This window comes from Crocodylus siamensis, chromosome 5 (assembly GCF_052110815.1).
Source record: "Crocodylus siamensis isolate JL-2025a chromosome 5, ASM5211081v1, whole genome shotgun sequence".
Taxonomy (NCBI): Eukaryota; Metazoa; Chordata; order Crocodylia; family Crocodylidae; genus Crocodylus; species Crocodylus siamensis.
In genome coordinates, this window is record NC_143399.1 from 42,259,025 (window position 1) to 42,278,085 (window position 19,061).

Here is a 19,061-nt window from a genome sequence, read left to right on the forward strand (position 1 = left end):
GCCAAGGTCTCTTGCGATCTTGGGACACTTCCAATTGCATGACTGAAAACAAAAATGGAAGCAAGAAAAAAAAAAAAGTGAAAGGAAATTAAAAAAATACAGGAAATAAGCCAATTAAGCAAAATCCCATCAAAAGCAGTTTAAAAACCCTGCAGTGTAAATGTGCGTTTCCTCACTTACTTCATCAGACACTTTGAACCTTCTCAGCAACGCCACCACTTTCTGTTTGAAGTTTTGTTGCTGTAAGTCAAAAAACACTTCTATGTGAATATGGCATGAGTAAATAAATAAAATCCCCTGTTGGTAGCCAGCAGCACCACGACATTTAAAGCAGCTGTACCAAAGCAACACCCTCCAAGCAGTTGAACTACACCCCAAACCAAGGAGTACTGCTGTTTTTCCTTGTAACCCATATATTGCTTACCAAACAAAGCCAGATCCCATTCTAAATAAGGGGACACAACATCCTGGGCTTGCACCGCTTAGTCCCAGCCCTTACAGCTCAACTGGCTCCCAAATGCACTTGGCCAGGCTTGTGTTTACATATTTGGTGGAAATCCCCAAATTTTAGCCTGCCAGTTGGTCACAAGCTGACTAAGGGTTTGCTATAAATTTATCAGCTAGATACAGCAGGCCCTTCTTCTGCCTTCTTATGTACCTACATGAGCCAATGAAGAAGTTTTGCCTGGTTCTACAGTACTGATATAAGAGAACAATGCTTTCTCCCAGTAATCAGTTATTTCTTTACATCAAGTCTTAATTGAAGGAGGCTCCCCCTTTCCTCTCCCTCTCTCAAGTGGATGACTAGAAAGCCATTTCCATAGCAAGGTTCTGTAGTGCATTACAGCTTTACAAGCAGAGCTGTAGCAAACTTGGAGGGACTGAAAAGATGTTTTTTGGTTTGGCTGGGCTTCAATGTCAGAGTTCATAGAATCATAAAAAAAGTAGGGCCAGAGGGACCTCCACAAGACATCCAGTCCAACCTCCTCCTATACATGTGCTGCTGACTCAAATCAGTAAAAATCCAAGTGCTGAGTTTTGCTTAATTTCTATTGGAAGCCTTATATAGTCCTCCTCAAAACAGCGAATGCTTACCAAGACCCAGGAAATGCAGGCTGTCTTTTTTCGACTACATGCTCAGGGTGGCATAAGGACAGAACACGAGTGAAGGAAGAGCCTTGATACAGGCTGTTCACTGGCATAACTCTACAGAAGACCATATTGGTCCCAAACAGCTTGGCCTGTAACTCCAAATGATAAATCCCAAGCTCATAATTCCACTCCCTGCTTTTTATGTCTGTGCATTTTGGGTGCTTGTGAAAAGCAGCTTGTAATTTCTTTCCCTCTTTTCCCACCTTCTCCTTTCCTTGCCCTCCCTCCCCCACCTCCTCAAGTACCCCTCTACCACTGAAGTAATTTGTCTTAGTTTTATCAGAGGTAAGGATGCTCCCTTATAGAAAAGAGTTAACAGAAAAAAAACTCAAGGAAGCTGCTTTTTCTATCAGTCAAGGCACTGCAGGTTTCCAGATATGCTTAGCTGCCAAGGCTAGAGACAACTTGTTTTCTTGTGAAAACCACAGAAAGCTGCATATTCCAGTGTTCAGGAACTTGTATGTTGTCCTGGTCAGCCACAGATTCTCAAAAGAGCCTAAAAATTGTCATTTTTCTGATCCACATTTAAGGGACTGTCTTTGGATGGCAAATTCCAGCCATATTAGGCCTGATTCAAGATGCCCTCAGGAAGTGTGGATGTTAGAAACGTTAGTAACAAAGGTAGATTTTTTTTTTCAACCAAGAGTAGGTTTAGTCGTCAATCCAATTTATTCCATGGTTTCTGCAGCAGAGGTGGCTGAAGTTACTAATAACTTTATTTTGCTTACGATAATACTCAAGATATGTTCAGGCAACATCAAAACTGCACAGGTAATGAACAATCCAAGGCAGAAGTTCTGGTTCCATGCTGAAGTGAAGAGTGCCCAAACATGCGGTTAATGATAGTCTGGTACTGCCAATTATTTACCAAACAATCCAACATCATAGGCAGATTTCTTCGATCTGGACTAAACAGGCACACTTCCATAAATGTTGGTCTCTTTTATTAATTGGGCCCATCTCCTGTCCCACGTTTGATTTGCCTGGTCCACTCTGAAACCCTCTTCTAGGAATACAATTCAACCCTGTGCAGAGAAGCCAACAAAGTCTCTGCTCCACTGAAGGCTACAAGTGAGGCCTTGTACATACATGGGATTCATGGCTGCTTTTCACTCAAGTTCTTAGAGGTAGCTACCTCTTAGACGTAGCAAACATGCATGTATAGCTAAGGTCACCCTCCCCACCCAATCTCACAGTAATTTGGTGGGTTCTTGGCTCACTTCCTTTTAAGGATTCCCCACCTTCCACAAACAATTTTGATCTTGCCATTGGGCTCACTGTAGATCTAGCTCTGTAGCTCCCTGGAAGGCATGCACATCCTGGCCAAAACCCCTTCACAGTGTTAGTAAAACTAATTTCCACCGACCCTGGTTATGGACGTCGTTCTTACTATCGATCTCCGCTGCTTCTTTGGCTTCCCCAGCTCATATTCATCATCGTCCAAATCCTGAACAGGAAAAGAAAGTCTAGTCTTTACACCTGCCTCAAGAAAACACAAGAGCTGTTTTGCACAATGCTTCCTTTATACAGCATTTTATGCATCAGGGAGTTTAACAGTATGTGACCATATACGGCAGGAGTGGGGAGAGTACAGCTCAGACTCTGTATTTGTAGGTCTTGTCAGTAGGGATTGGAAGTGCTGTAGAGGGAACATGCATAACCTTGGGCTCAGAACAGAGGGAACAGGCCAGAGACTGGGGTTGCACTCATTCAGGAATGAGAAAGAGCTGAATCAGAACATTCAGCCCTAGGTATGCAATATGTTACTTGCCAGCCAGAGCTCAAACAGCTGGTATATGTCACTGTGCTATGCTAGTGCTTCCCCAAAACTACTCTTTCTTTGTATTCTCAAAGTTCACTTGAGACAGGCTCTGGCTGCTACAGATGGCAAAGAATGGCTCTAAAATAGGGAACTGGGTTTGCACAGAGCCAAGAACAGGAGCCCTGGGAAGTATAAATTCACCCCATTCATACTAGTGATGAGGGTATGGACAGATTCATTTATACTGATTTGGAATAATAATGATATAAGCTGTTAGGATGCAACTGTTTACACTCCTATAAGGTTCCTTCAATCCTTTCTTTTTAATACATTTACTATTTTAATCATACGCTTTGAAGTTGATCAGCAAGTGCCATTAATTACTAAGAGAAAGAAAATCTGTGCAAGTTCTCTGTATTTGATACCAGTCAGGTGGGTTTTTTAAAACAAAACAAAAAAAAAGGTTGAACTCATAAGAGCTTCCAACAAACCACAACATGAAAAACACAGTATTGTATGCTCTGGCTTTAGCCTTGCCACTGCAGATGGCTTGTCCTTCAGAGCCAAATGCTGGGTGTTACTTTTGAATCATTTAGGTATACAGTTTAAACTTAAGCATGGCCTCTCTATCACTGTTGTATTGAAGCCCTTCTCAAAAAAAGGGAATTTACTGCACAGCAGCTCCTCATATAGTACCTGCCCCTGGACAGCATCATCGCTAGCTTCTTGCTCAGAGGAGAAGCTCTCATACTCTTCTTCAGAATAGTTATCTGTAAGGGAAGAGCAGAAAGCCTTGTGAAATCCCCTTTAGAAAGAATGGAGCAGGAGGGCTTTAGTTCTCTGGAGTACAGAGGACAAATGTTAAGTCACACTGGTTAGCATCCTTGAAGTTAAAGAGCATAGCTGTCTCAGGAGATGACTACTTTGCTACACTATACAGAAAAGGCCAGAACTTCCAAGAGATTAGGGAAATAATAAATGTTCTAAGGCAGTGGCATCAGGCCAGAATCATACCACAGGGCTCCTTACAGCCAGATCCAGCCCAGGGTGTGAGGGCTGCTGCAGTGGCCACCCTGGCAGCAAGGCATCTGGTGGCAGCAGTGAGTCCAGGGGCATAGCTATTGCCACTGATGGTCATGCTAAGCGGAGCCAAAGGGCCCTGGATTCTGCTGCAGGCTATACCCTGCAACTTCTGCTGGCCTGCTGGTAGCCCAGGGGGCCAGACAGAGGTTTTGCAGGCTGGATGCCACTCGTGGCCATATGTTTGACACCCCTACTCTAAAGGTGACGGACAGTGCCTATAAAGGAAAGAAAATGCTCATGAAAGTGAAGCTGCTAGAGATAACAGGTGGAAACAGATGTCACCTTTTATGCTGCCATAGGAATTCTTAGTGGCACAAAAGCCAAGCAAACAGACATCTCTGTGCCTTGTCACACCTCAAATACCCAAAATTTGTGGGGTGGAAAGGTAGTAATAGTTTCTGCTTCTTTACCGAGGAAGGTGTTTGTTTGCTTTATGGAGTGAGAATGCAAACATAATGTTCCAGGTGCCCTGGGCAGATGCTCCCAAGCCTTAAAGCGCCCAATCCTGTGTGCTCCAGGAATTCCCACACAGTATGGGACCATGCAACCCCTGGAAGCACTCACCCAGCTTTCCCCTCTTACAGAGATGCACCCTGGGGATTCTCCAGGGTGCATCTCTGCAAGTAGGAAACTCTGGCTTTCCAAACTTGCACTTCTCATCTAGAGGTCAGAATGAAATGATTATCTTGTCACTCAGCAGATGTCATGTGAAAGGAAGACTCATGTGTATGAAAACTAAGATCTCCTGCACTCACTGAACATCCAGGATATATGCTCACAAAGCTAGTTCATAACCAAAAGCAGAACATTATCTTATGCAAAATCTATAAAGGCTGTCCTACATCAATTACTGTAGAACCTTACTGTAAGCCTATTTACAAAGAATAGCTTATTTTGTGCTTGACTAACTAAAAGTTATGCAAGTGAGGTAAACTGGACCAACGACAGATGCCAGAGACTACAGATCATGCAGTGAAATCTGTGCAAATGAGAAAGTTCTTGTCCCACATCCTCCTCCACATCTTATTTTAAAAAAAGGGAACTCATAAGTGGCCAATAAAAAGCAGAAATGTATCTTTGTCCATTTAACTTAATGGAGAATTTCCAGTGCACCTGCCCAAGATAATTTACCCATAACAGCAACATGGACACTAAAGAGTGACATCATTTCCTGGTAGATCTCTACTCCTTTAAGTTCTCACACATCCCCACAACTTCGTGAAGAGGAGTCAGTACATGGTCTACCATTGTATTTATGTGTACTGGTTCTTTTAACCGATGGGTACACTTCCTGTTTGTACTTTGTTTCTGCAGAAAATTCCTTTATATTTTTATCAGGGGCTGGACCCGATGATCTTGCAAGGTCCTTTCCAGTCCCTAACGATCTATGAATCATTTACAGCAAGCCTGCTATTGGCTTGTGGTAATATATGTTCCAAACAACACAATTAAAGAGGTAGAGAACAGGAGTCAATAGATACGACTTAGACATTGTAGCAAGCTCAAAATTCAGTGCCTCTATCATAGATGGTACCACCAGCAGACTCGTCACAAAGGGTTTCTACAATTCCTTCACGATGGGAAAATGCATATAGTGCAACAAACCAGGGAATCTAAAACCGAGGGCCTGGTCCTGTAACCCTATAGTCCCATTCCTGCCTCAGAACTCTCTCACCAGGTATAAATTATTCTATAGGACTAGCAAAAACTGGTACTGACTTGTCCGAGGAACTCATTCACTCCAGCTGGAATTCCACTCAAGTTCACATGAAAAACAACTTTCCGGGAACAGAATTATACACGTTCTGTCCCAGTTACAAAAGCCTACCAAAGCCTGTTATCCACATGTCCAAAATTTACATGCTTGCCTTGGAGAAAGAGGTCTATTCGAGTACCATACAAGAACACACTCAGACCAGAGGTCACCAAGGTCTCAAAAGCCTGGATAGGTGAGGATCTACACTCTTTATGAATATGGAAGAGCAGAAAAAAGCTGACTCTCCCAAGGTGCTCCATTTGGGCTTTCTTTTCTCTGGCCACCTGCTCTGTTAAAGTTTCTCCAGACTATACCACCGCTTAAAAGAAGACTGGTCAGGTATTTTTCCTCTTTCCTTGTTGTCCTTGAAGTCTGTATTTTGGTTAGCAGAAAAATACAAGAAGTTGACCATTATTGTTTCTGCTGTGCTCACAGATCACACTCAGAAGCTGGGATTCACTATAGCCAGTGCTTTACAAACAAAACCCAGCAGTCCTCATCCCAAAGACCAAGATAGTGAAGGGCATTTAACATGATAACAAAAGGAAAAGGGTGTTGGCAGGGGCATGGCAGGTCTGATCCAAGTCTTCCCTCTCATTTATATTACAAAAATACAGCTTTCCTAGGGGTCCTTCAGGGCAGGACTAAGGTAGAAGTTGGAACTGTTAGAAGGAAAAAATGGTGTAGAAGGTGGAAAGGGGCTGAATTCCAGTAGAAAGGCATACCCTCACCTGTGGACTTGATTTTCTGGCTGGCCTGCATAGTGCTGTCTTCATGGTCTATGGGCTGACTGGACAGTGAGAAAATCCATATCTCTGCTACTTTGGCTGTGGCTTCCTTGATGTTACTGAAAAGGCTCAGAACCTGACCTCCTTCAGTAGGGTGCTGCATAACCTAGAAGGAATACACACACACTTGGATTAAAATCCATCACAAAAGCTAGTGGAAAAAAAAGATGGAAAAAATTCAACCTTACTTTAAAAACAGAGCTGTTCTGGATTTACAAGCATGCAAGAAGACTCAAATACTGTGTTTCAAAGGACCATTGACAAACTCTCAGCACAGTCAAATTTCATTTGGCTATGACCTCAAGGAATGGCAGGGAAAGGAAAATCTGCTGGGGTGTGCTTGACCTCTGATAAATGTATTCTCCAGTACCAAGCTTCAGTACATCATCCGTACTGTGTTAACTATTAGGTTTCAGCAAGAGTTCTCAACACAGGAATTCCCAATTAAGAAGGTATCAACATAGAATGAGCTAACTCAAGCAACCGCCAGCAGCAAACTGCTCCTGGCCAGTTATCTATTAAATTCTCCAGGTGCTTTCCAAAACAATACTCCTTGTCTTGACAGTTTAAACTCTGCAGGTAACTATGAGAAAAAACTAACCAACAAGCACGCATGTGATAGCAGGTGCTAATGAGGACAAGTAATGAGACCACAATATAAGCATGAGGCTACCTTGATAGTCCTGCTAATTGGAATGCTCTTCCCCATACTCATCCTCCTTTCATCACCTCCTTCAGCATAGTTAGATCACACCTCCCTCAGACTTCTCACCCTATTCTTCAAGTTCTCATTCTAGGCCTCCAAATTTTCCTTATGCACCTCCCTGGCTTTTTCCTTATCACCAGGAATCCAGGTTTTCTGTTTCCCATGGAAAAATGGAGTAAACAGAGGATTTTACCTTTTGTTGAAGGCAAACACGGTTTTCTTGTTTTACTGGAGCAACCCGCGGATTTTCCAGTTTTGCAATGAGCTCCCTGCAGGCTGGCAGAGTTCCAGCCTGCAGGGACCTGGGAGGGAGCAGGAAGAGGGCAGTGAGTCAAGGGGAGCCATGTGCATCTACATGCACATGGGCCCAGGCAGCCCGAGAGCAGCTCCCACAGGTAAGTAGTGGGGAGAAGTATGGGATTGAGGCCCCTGGAGGGAGGGAGCTGGGAAGCACTGGGACTACTGTCCTCCCCCAGGACCTCTGCAGCCCGGCAGACATGACCCAGCATAACAGGGCACTGCAGGGCCGGGCAGAGAAGCTGCCCACCGCTGGGAGTTCACCACTGCCCTGGCAACGCACCTCCTTCGTGCGCTGCTTCAGCGAGGGCAGCAGCACAGGGTTGCACTCCTCAAGCCAGGAGGCGCATTGTTAGGGCAGCACGGAGTTTGCAGTGGCAAACAGCTTCTCCACGTGGCCCTCCTCTGCCCTATTGCACTGGGTTGTGCCTGCCAGGCTGTAGAGGCCCTAGGGGAGGGCAGCAGGGTGGGACCCCACACCCGCCTGCTCTGTGCACAGATCCCCTCTGCCCCCCTCAGGAGTGTGCACTGCGGCAGAGAGCCACCTCCCCGCCATGCAGCAGGGGGGAGTGGCAGCAAGGGGTGCAGACCCAGGTCTGCAGCCTTGGCAGCTGGAGGCCCCCTCCAGCCAAGCTGCGGGAGCAGGGCTGTGGGTGGGGAGCAAGGGGCACCAGCAAGGCTGGGGGTTTTTTGTCATTTTTTTCTGTTTTTTTGAATAGAGTCTGTTAAGTGATCCAGTTAAGGGAGAGAATAAGATCTGGTTGAAACATTAGCAAGGATGTTATAGATGTTTAATATTTACATTCCAACCTCTACTGGATGTTACAAAAATGTAGCAAGAAAACCTATTACATTTCAACGGAGAATGCTTATTGTTAAGATATTTGCTGACTAACCTGGTTGAGCGCTGCTCATTTTTTCCTGTAGTGGCATTTCATTTTCAGTTCTTAACAATGAACTGAATGTATTGCAGGACAAGCAATCAGCTAAAAGTGTTAGAATTCAGAATGCGCTCTAGTTAAAAAATGGAAGCATCACAGGTTTGTCTGCAAGCTTAGTTCTCAGAAAATAAAAGGCTGTTGTAGATTTGACTAATAAAAATTCCTTTGTTTTGAAGTCACAACAGCCTAGCTTGAATGTAGTGTTACAGAACTCATCCTGATAAGAGTTCTCTACTGGAATGATGTCTGTTGGAGGAGGTCCATACTAAGGGAAGCGCAGCAGCCTTCCATTAGGCCACACTTCTACAAGGCTATCTGCACTTAGAAGTACACAGATGCAGAGATTAATTAGGACTTGAAAGAGTTAGCTGAAGCTCAACAGATATGCTACAAGTCTACCCCAACTACTGGTTTAAAGTTAAGAGCCAGATAACTATTCAAGTCATATTAAAATAAATCACCATGAAAAAAAATTAACTAAACATCTTATGTTTGCACATATGCACAATGATGCCTAAAATCGGATTTCCACAACTTTGGCTAGAATAGAGGGACAGAATTAGGAATGCACAGACCACCTAGCATCTCCTCCCTCTGGAAAGCTTGATTTGGTGGGCTGGATGTTTTAATCTTTTAATCTTTAATCTCACAATTATAAGTTATTCAGTTCTTTAGTTAAAATGTGCCTTGAATGTAAGGCAAACAATTCTGTATCTGGAAAAACAAATTGGTGCGAATCTGCAGTCTTAAAGGTTATAAAGGTAATAAACTAATGTTATAGGACTGTGGTTATTAAGATAAATTTCAGAGAAATAGATAGTATTTATTGTTGTATATTACTGCCCTTAACACCTTTGAACTCCAACAATAATACACTTGGAAAAAATTAAACTCCTAAAAATGACTGGTAACCTTAAGAGTGACAAGGATTTTTTGGGGTGACATCTTCTTTTGGATTAGCTGCATAAGGATGAACACTTGAGTTGTATCTGGTACGTACCTCAGCCATATTAATGGAGCCCACTGCTAAAGTCTTGTAGCCTAGGATGGTTCGGTTTTTGTATCGCTTCCTCCTTTGCAGCATGATCTGAAGCTTGTTGCCCTCTCGTTTCAAGAAGTGAGGATACTGCAGTGAGAATATGGTATGAAAGATATTTATTACTGCTTCTTGGCACTTGATCCAAGCTACGTAAGTTTTTTGCTGGTAACAGATTCATGTAAGAGATTAATTACTTCTCTAAACACTAGTGTTTTTAAAGATGTTTATAGTTAAATTCATCTTTGGTTCTAACAATAGCAGTGGCTGCTAGTCCCCTGTGCACCCTTCCCTTCCTACTGAGAATCTACCCCTGGGTTTCTTCCCTGAACTCAAACATTCTCCTTCCTTTTGCCATCCAGTCTGTCTTCACAATGCTGAGAAAGAGAATGTACAATAAGCATTAAATCTACAGACACAGCTTTCCAAGTATGTTTTTACAAGGGCTTTGTTTCCCCATGCCCTTCCTGGGTCAGGCCTACTAGCAAAATGCAAAAGATCTGAATAGTTACTACAACGATTCCCTCAAGAATTCCCCTGGCTGCCTCTCCATGCTTGGAAGAAACTGGTTTGCTCTGAGCAGGTATGACTGCAAAGTTCCTGCAGGATTAAAAAACAAACCAAAAAAACACAAAACACAACCACCCCCCCCCCCCCACCCCAAAAGAAAACCCCTATACTCTGGGCTTCCTAAACTTGGGTTTTGTTTTCAGAAACCAGTGGGAACCCTGAAGTCCCTGCTGCAACATCCTGACCTTTACTTTGGACTAAGTACAGCCCATGGAAGTCTCCTGCAGTAAGTTTTTGAAAGGCTGACTACACAGGAGCTAGGATAGCCCAAGAAGGTCCTAAACTCCCCATGGCTCATTGGTTGGACAGGCAGTGCCATGCTCTCCAGCCAAAGGAGGCTTTGCATTTCCTGAAATCAGTACTCGGCCAATGACCAAATAAACTGTTTTAAAATAGTCTGTTCACATGAAAATCACTTCCTTATAAAGACTGCACAAAGGATGGTAAGGGAACATCAGCTTGCAAAGTCACACCCTCAGAATTGGAATCAGTCTTCCCCATGCAATCCTAAATTGGCTCCCTTATGTGTATAATAGAGACTAATGACATCCTGGGGTACTGTTTTCTCCACAGGAGGCTGCCTCAATGTGCCAAATAACGTAAAAGAAATCAATCCTGTGTGGTGAAGAAGCCTGACTATAGGACCCAGATTCATGGGCTGCTGGAAGGTATGCAGTGAATGGAGCAGTGAATTGTGGGAAGAGAAAGGATAGCATCACGAGTAAGACAGCTGAAGGGTACTGAGAGGTACTGGATTCTTATCATGCCTCTGCCCGAGAGTTCTCATGTGGTTCTGGACAAGTCACTTAAACCAGGTTTTATGGGTGGCCACTCGCTGTGTTTTTCCTTATGTTCAGGGCACACGACTTGACTCCCGGGCATGTGGTTTTCTGAAGTGCTGGGCACTTGCAGCTGCCACTAAAGTCAAATGGGAGCTGGGCTGCAAAAATATGAAATATTCTGGAGTGCTAAGCACCCTGGGAGAAAGAGTCAGGTTCTATGCATCTCAAATTGCATACCCAGAATTAGCAGATGCTTCTGGCCTTGATCCCCATGCCTCAGTTCCTATCTATGCTACACTTGAAACCCCCTCATTCCATGCCGTGTTGTGAAAGCAAGCACACAGCATTTGAATATTTCCCCAGCATTAGCAATAACCACCAAAAAGCTTAAGAGAATACTAATTCTAACTTCAGAGCAGAGCTTGAATAGGGTGCGGAAGGTCACACACTAAATAAGGAGAATACTGAATAGCTGCTCATTCAGTGAACATGGTCTGTTTCGTGACCTGTATGAGGCAAGGGGGCTCAGAGAAGAAACAGTATTAAGGACATAACCAAAAAGACTATCATAATACAAATGCACAGGAAGGCTGAGTTTATGTTGCAGAGATGGTTCCCACTTTTTTTGATCCAAGTACTGGACTTCAGAGTCTTGATTCATTTTGGTTTAGAATTTTATGTATGGGGAAATCTGAGGTTTATTTAAACAAAAAGGAAAGGAAAACCTACTGCAATATGTGGTATCACTACCCCACCCTCTTCCCTAGCTGTCTGCTCATCGGAAACATCAGATCTTTTGCATTTGCTACACAGATCCTACCACTTGAGCTAGCAGAATAACCGATCAACAAATTCAAGGTACCCCTCCATGACTTTTGTGAATTGAGCAACACCCCATTTAAAAAAAACAACAAATCAAAACATATTTATTACAATGCTTACCTACCTTGCAGAGGGGCCAGGTTGTGGGGGCTGGGGAACAGCCAGGCAGAGACTGAGCCTGAGTCTGTGCTTTTTTGCTTATCTGCTTACCTTGATGCAACCTTCAAAGGATCTCACAGCACCCCTGGGTGGCCAGCACCCTGGCTGAGAATCACTGCCATACATCAGAGGTGCTCTTAGTCAGAAGCTACATGTTGGCCAACACTCCTGAGCCTACAAATTTATCTCAAATATCTTGGTCATTAGCTTCCAAATTGCTTGGGCAAGGCCATAGTTAGAAGCTTGAAGCATCTTCAAGCTATCATCCAATTAAGAGGCAGTTAGTGTTGTTAAAACCTTACTGGGCCATTCCAGGAAGGCTTCTTATACTGTATCACTGTGCAAGAACACAAATCCTCCCTGTAATCAGAGAGAACTTGGCCTCATCTCAGCAACAGGTTCTCAATGCATTACACTTGCTAGCTTCTCCAATTCCGTTTCCTTAAAGTTTACAGTGTCAAGGGCACAGTTCTGTCACCTTGGCTCAGGCTGCATTCCCAGTCACTCCAATGGGAGTGGACTCTGATGGGTTGTAGAACAGAAATGTCCATACACAGCCTGGCCTGTACTCTGAGGGGCTATATTACAAGACATCCACAAGATGATCTGGGGGTACCTACTGCAAGAAAGCTCACGTCCAAAGAAGAAGAAAGTTGTGAACACTCTCACTGCAAGTCACGGTCATGTTAAATGCAGTTCTCTGCTCCAAGGGCATGGATTTTTAATGCAGAATGAAGGGAAGCTGAACCCCAATTCCTACCACCAGGAAAGTGAAAGTCCCAGAAAACCACATGCCTGTCCAGATCCATCAAGAATATTTATTCTTGGGTGTCACACAGTAGGAGAGGGACAGTCTGGCCTCATCCCAAGTCAAAGCCTTTCCTCGGGAGATCTTGGCTTACTGCCAAGACTTTAGTTCTCCACACCTACCCAATACATTTGGAAGAAAGGAACTATTGCTAACAGAGTTGCTGCTTCCATTCACATTGCAATCAAAGCTTATTTAGAAGGTAGGCTAAGTCTCTAACCCACCTTGTGTGGCTGGGTTCAGGACAGGGAAAATCTAGAATCTCCATTTATTTCCATATCCCAGTTTGACTGGAAAGCCATCAAGTTTCTCCCATGCAACTACTTATAGTACCACTATCACCATCATCCTTCCAATAGTCCATACTTGAAACTTTTAACTGATTTTGGAATAAGTATGGGCCATATTTGATTTCCAGGCCCCACTGGATTAAGACCTCTATCTTTACCATGTGAAACAATTCATAGACTTCCACAACATTCATGTGTTCCCTAAATGTGAATACCCCAAATGCCTGCAACACAGGAATCTCATTAAGCAGAGCAAGTGCAGAGGTTCCCCACATTGCGATTGCTGTGGCTCTCACTGGGAAGGTTCAGCACATGCTGCTATTAGAACAAGGGCCTAGGAATCTCTCCACCCCAGGAAGCCAGGATTTGTCTAGTCTTGGCAAAAACACAGGAGCTAATATTGATTTGCCATAGCCATGTGCATCTACAAGTGCTGAATCAGGATCCTATTTTAGCACTTCTAATAAGGCAATGCATCTTGCCAAACAGCGTGGGGGCCAAGCTAATGTTTCCCCATTAATGGCAAAGACAGGAGCTTCATTTTTGTAAGCAAATGCACTTAATTTGTGGGATGTGGTAAAAGCTGCCAAGAGACGCTGAAATAAAAATCACAGGATCCCACTTACATGTGTCTACCACAATTCTTATTTTCCTGAACATCCAAGACCATTCAGAAGCTACTTCTGTTCTTGACTGCACAAGCATAAGTTCTTTTCAGCTACCTCTCCTTTTATTCAATATGGAGACTAATATCTGTGCAAGGTAGGAGACTTGGTTCCTGGTTAGGGCTATATGCATCAGTCAGTAGAAGAGCTGAAATGGACTTCATGGTCTTCTGCTGGCTCCTAGCCAAGAGGCTTCACTTCCACACAAGATACTCCTGGTCACTGAGGAACACTTCTTAATGCCAAGGGTCCCTCAGCAATAGGTAAGGTACAGAGGAAATCCCTCATACCTAGTAGAAGACGAGACTAAATGAGTGTGGAAAAGCAAGTGGGAATGAGGCTACTATGGTCAAACTAGAAAGGCGTTCTTGGTGAAGGTTTTGCCAATATCCCTCTTTCCTCTGGGCTCTTTGTTCCCCACTTCTAGCCTTGTTCTTCCACCTGACTGCCATTAACCCCCTTCCAGTTCATTCAAGTTAAGTGGTTTCCTGCTTTTTCCTTCCACATCACCTGGATGCCAGCAAAGGAGAGCAGAAAGAAAAGCAGGGAAACAACTTCTAGCATTGTCCTAGTTCCTAGACCAAACTCTCCCTAATCAGCAACCAGGAGAAGCAATGACAAGAAAAGTCCTTTAAGTCCTGTGTAAACTACAATGCCTAAAGCATGACAACATGCAGGCTCGCTAGAGGGACTAATACTGCTGAGTTGAAAGACTGCTCTGGGCACTTTGGGGATGGCACACACTTCCTGAAGAAGAAACAGTCAGAGTCTTTAACTGCTAGCCTTTCAACAAGTTCCACTGGGCATACACATGCTGTTTTTCAAAGCCTTATAATTTGCCTGTGTCTCTGTAGATTTCCATCAAAATGGCAAAAAAAAGCACAGCTCCAACCCTGTGGCTACCCCATCAACTTCCATAGCTTTGCTCTAAAATATAGAGGTGCCAGTGTTTCAAAAACAACTGTTTTGCCAGCCTAGCACTTGGAAATTGCTGGATCATTTATAATACGAAACTTCCCCAAAACATTCAAGCTAAGGCAGAATTCCAGCACAGAACATTTCAGTCCAAATGGCTGAGACAGCAACTATAATGAAAAGCATTACGGTAACCATTAGGGTGTCTGCTAGAACAACCTACAGTCATTTCAGAAGAAGATTTAAATTAGACTGTTCACAGAGACTTTAAAGGCAACAAAGCTTTCTAAATGAGTGCATCTCCTTGAGGTTTAAATCTCCATTACCTGTAGTGAAAAAGTTAGTGCAAGTTCCGTCTCCACATGTCCACTCGGGGGCAGCACAATTTCATGAGACCGAAGTATTCGTTTAGAACCCTACATAGAAAGAGAAAATCCATCAGATGAAATTCTGGGCATCAGCATGATCCCGCTCCCTTCACCTTTTCAGGACTCTAGCGTCCAATGCCTTGTAACTTGGGATGTAGTGAATCGCCAAAGTTGGGAGAGACCACAAAAGGGGGATCCTCCCCTCCCCACAAATCCCACCCCCCCCCAGCCATTCCCAATGAAAATTTGTTCTTGGCAGGCAGTAGTTCTCCAAGCAGAACATGGGCAGAGAGTTCACAGGAGCTCTATGCTGAGCTACAAACAGCTTGCTGGAGTGGAGCCGACCCTCTGTGCGTGGATGTATGCCTATTCAAACACTCATAATAGGAGCCAGGAATAGAGAAGCAGAGTGCAGAGGTTGTCAGCTTGATCTTCTGCTGAGCCTTCAGAACTGGTTTTGCCCAGAGGGGCCATTGTCCAGAAGCAAAGAGTTACAGCAGGATGTCTTCACTTAAGAGAAGAGCCTGATATTGTTGTTTAAGACCCAAGAAACAAATGCCCATTGGTTTTGTCCAAATAAATCTACCTTATCTAGTTTAACATCAGGAAATTATAAAGCTTTAGGCAAGGTAGACATGCATATAGACCGTTTTATTTTCCCTTTTCTATAAGCTTTGGTTTGAGTAGACTGTTTTGTCACTATGTACTTCTGGGCAGTCTCCAGGAAAGGAAATTCTACAAGGCACCTAAATACGTCAGATCTCTTGGAGAGCATTTGATACCAGACACAGTAGCTCGGGGAACACTTTAGAAGTGGGACAATGGCAGCTAATGGCAACTCTGGAAGAATGGAACTCAGCAAAGACAGACGCTAGGTAAAGGGCAGAGATATAGCTATCCCAGCAACTATGACAAACTTTCAAGACTGAATTTGGGCCAGTCAATGCAAGAGTCCTTAACAGTGACAAGGCTGTTTTAATGATGCTTCAACACAATGGGTGCCTGTAGACATGCTAGGAGGCTGGCTTTAACATGCTGTAATTACAGCACATCAGAGCAAACTCGATTAATAAGTCTGCTGGAATGTGCTAATTAGCATGCTCCAGCCAGCCTCCGCATCTCGTGTTATATCAGTATCCCCACGCTTCAAAATATCAGAAGGGACACTTTGAAGCTCATGAATGATCTTTAGTTAAAGCTTCCCTGCCACCATTTTGAAGCACAGGGACAATGATACACAAGACACTGCATCACTTAAATTAGAGTGGTTCTTGGAGCCGCTCTAATTAAAGCATACCCCGCCCTGTCCCAGGCATATGTAAAAATGCGCAATGGCTCTGTAATGAAGGACCAACAGATGGGCTGACAAAAGGTAAAGCTCCCTCAGACCCTTTGGAAGGGCCTATGATATGTTTAACACCTTATCTCTAATATAAAAAGCTGGGCAAGCCATTTGACTGAAAGTAAATGCACCCAGCAATGCAATTTGACCAACCTCAGAAAAAATGACTGAGAGAAACTTGAGCTCATGCATATCAAGTGACCCGCCCAAAAGCCTTGTCAGCACCATATTAATATCCCAAGGTACAAGGGGGCTTTTAACAGGGAAGGATTGAAATGTACTTAAACTATTGATGGAGGAGCTGCCCAGATACTGCCCCACCTTTAGCCCATTACATGGCATAATAAACCTGGGTGGGGAAATCAGGTAACAGGACAAGGAATACACAAGGTTAGCTTGTAAGCTACAGCTCTAGGCCTCTACAGGTGACCTGGTGACATCAGGAGATATGCAAGGCCAAAGTCAAGAGAAGATTGGGAAAGGATTGTCCAATGGCTAGGACTTGGGAGACCACTTATCCATCACAAGTTTCCTTTGTGATCCTAAGCAAATTACACTAAATTTGCCTTCAGCCCTTGCTTCTACTGGTTACAATGGTGATATCAGCACTTTCTTAACCAGATTAATTAATTAGAAATGGGGAGGTAATCAAGCTGCAGCAATGCGGGGGGGGGGGGGGAAGTGCGCAAAGGTGGTCATAACCAGAACCAACATAAAACCATCTTCATTGCAGTAATCCAGTTTCACATAGTTAAAGTTTCGCTGGGACCTGTGCCCTTCCAACCTAAATAAGGTATACACATAAGGGCGTATACATAGTGCTTCTAAGTAGCAATAATTTGAGAGAATAAACAGTATATAGAACCAATTCTTAATGAGGCTAGGAGACCCCAAATGGTCTGACCATGCATATCATATTTGCACATCTTCTGGGGTTCCTTTATATGGTCCTGGAAGCGGTCTGCACAAGCCACAACTCCCTCCTTTTGTGAAAAGGCTCAGTAATCCCTTAGCTCCAAGGGCTAAGAAGAACACAAAGCATTTTGCCCCTGTATTGGGTCTCTCTGGAGTACAGGCTTCAAGACTTCTTCCACCTAGTGTTACAGGGGAGTAGGTCATAGTCGTGTTGGTCTAAAGGCATAGGCAGACAAGGTTCTTTGGGTGAATCTGATATCTTTTATTAGACCAACTTAAATAGTTAGAAACATTTTTCTTAGGAAGCTTTCGGGTTTAAAAACCCTTAGTCAGGCTGAGGAAGCATCTGCAGTTGGTACGTGCCATCCAGGAAGAGCACACACCAACTGCAGATGCTTCCTCAGCTCGAGTAAGGGTTTTTAAACCCAAAAGCTTGCTAAGAAAAAATGTCTCTAACTATTTAAGTTGGTCTAATAAAAGATACCAGATTCACCCAAACAACCTTGTCCACCTAGTGTCTGAACTCTCTATAGCTCCTCAACTACCAGGTTCCATTAAGCTCTAGCAAGAGCGTACATGGGGAGATGGTAGCTGAAAAATACTCAAGAAGCAACTTCCTATCCCTCCCTGTGATAGTCTCAATTCCTCTTGCTATCCTTCATTGGAGGAGGGGTTAAGATTAGATGCATATTTTTATTTATAGTGTCTATTCTGATTTTCTAGATTGGTTTCTTTTTCCCTACAAAGCCAACTTATTGTGAGGGAAACAATTTCCCAGGGTTCCAGCAACTAGACTTTCCCATCCTGGAAGGGCACAAGAAACCCAGAGCAGCGCTGAGTGCTGGTACCCCACAACCATGTTAACAAGACCAGTTGTGTGACTGCATGAGAGAAGGGGGCAAAATTCTGATATTTTTTTTGTTTGTTTGTTTGTTTTTTTTAAAGTGGGTATCCCAATGACCAACAGACCTCTTTAGTCCACCGGAGATAACCTGTTGGGCTCAACAGACAGATATAGCAATTTCTAGCTATACTCAAAATGACTATTTGTTGAATACTTATTTATATACAAAAAGACCTGGACTATTCATGTAAAGTCATTGCAGACATTTCAATTTCTAAGCTAAAACCTTTGTCTTATATCCTGACTGCTAAGTTCACCACAGGGTTTTTGGCTGAACCAGCTGCTTTCTCCCATTTTGGCTCTAGGCTAACGAAGTTCTATCCCTGGGAATTTCCTCTGCTTTTAAGCAATGTTTAGGTATTGTCAGTGACACGAATGTCTGTAAGCGGAGCCGACAAGTAATTCAAGAACAGACCCCACTGCTTTTTAGTCCGTCTCCTATCTACAGGCAAAAGTGATGCATTCATATCATCTTAGGTTCAGAACTGATAGGTATATTTACACACTAAAAGGTACATGTGCATACAAGTCCATACAGTTGAAAAAACTTTTATATGCTTTTTAGTCGAGCAAGGAACATGCTCTTGTATTTTTTGCAACAGTAGCTACACGGACTCCTTTGAAGCTTGTCATATAGCAAAATATTTTTCACTATTTTACTAGTACAATTAATTTAAGCAGATCTTGGTTCAAGTATAATTCTGCCTTGAGCAGGGGGCTGTACTAGATGATCTTGTGATGTCCGCTCCAGCCTTACTTTCCTCCTATCCATAGCAACAATAAGATGAAAAGCAGAAAGGAAGTCTTTCAGAAGCAAATAGAACATTTTAGATTCCCATCTACCTGAAACCGAGTAGAACTAGGCTCTTAGGGAATAAATTCCACCCTGACACAAGAGGCTACTTGTCACAGAACAACAGGCTTGGTTTCAATGAATCTGGGGGGAAAAGAGAATTTATAACCAAAAACTCAGTTTTGCAAAATAAAACTACCTTTGTCT

The 19,061-nt window shown here is 43.4% G+C and overlaps 1 protein-coding gene across 3 annotated transcripts in view; it reads right to left on the minus strand.

Annotated features, from left to right (window-relative positions):
• PACS2 (phosphofurin acidic cluster sorting protein 2) overlaps window positions 1–19,061 on the minus strand; it is a 136,411-nt gene that overhangs the window by 72,969 nt on the left and 44,381 nt on the right. For all 3 annotated transcript variants that reach the window (XM_090046821.1, XM_090046818.1, XM_090046819.1), the window contains exons 3-8: window positions 14,859–14,948; window positions 9,486–9,611; window positions 6,485–6,647; window positions 3,611–3,684; window positions 2,519–2,599; window positions 181–240 (exon numbers count right to left, since the gene is read on the minus strand). In XM_090046821.1, the coding sequence (XP_089902947.1) occupies window positions 181–240; window positions 2,519–2,599; window positions 3,611–3,684; window positions 6,485–6,647; window positions 9,486–9,611; window positions 14,859–14,948 (594 nt within the window). The remainder of the gene's footprint in view (window positions 1–180; window positions 241–2,518; window positions 2,600–3,610; window positions 3,685–6,484; window positions 6,648–9,485; window positions 9,612–14,858; window positions 14,949–19,061) is intronic.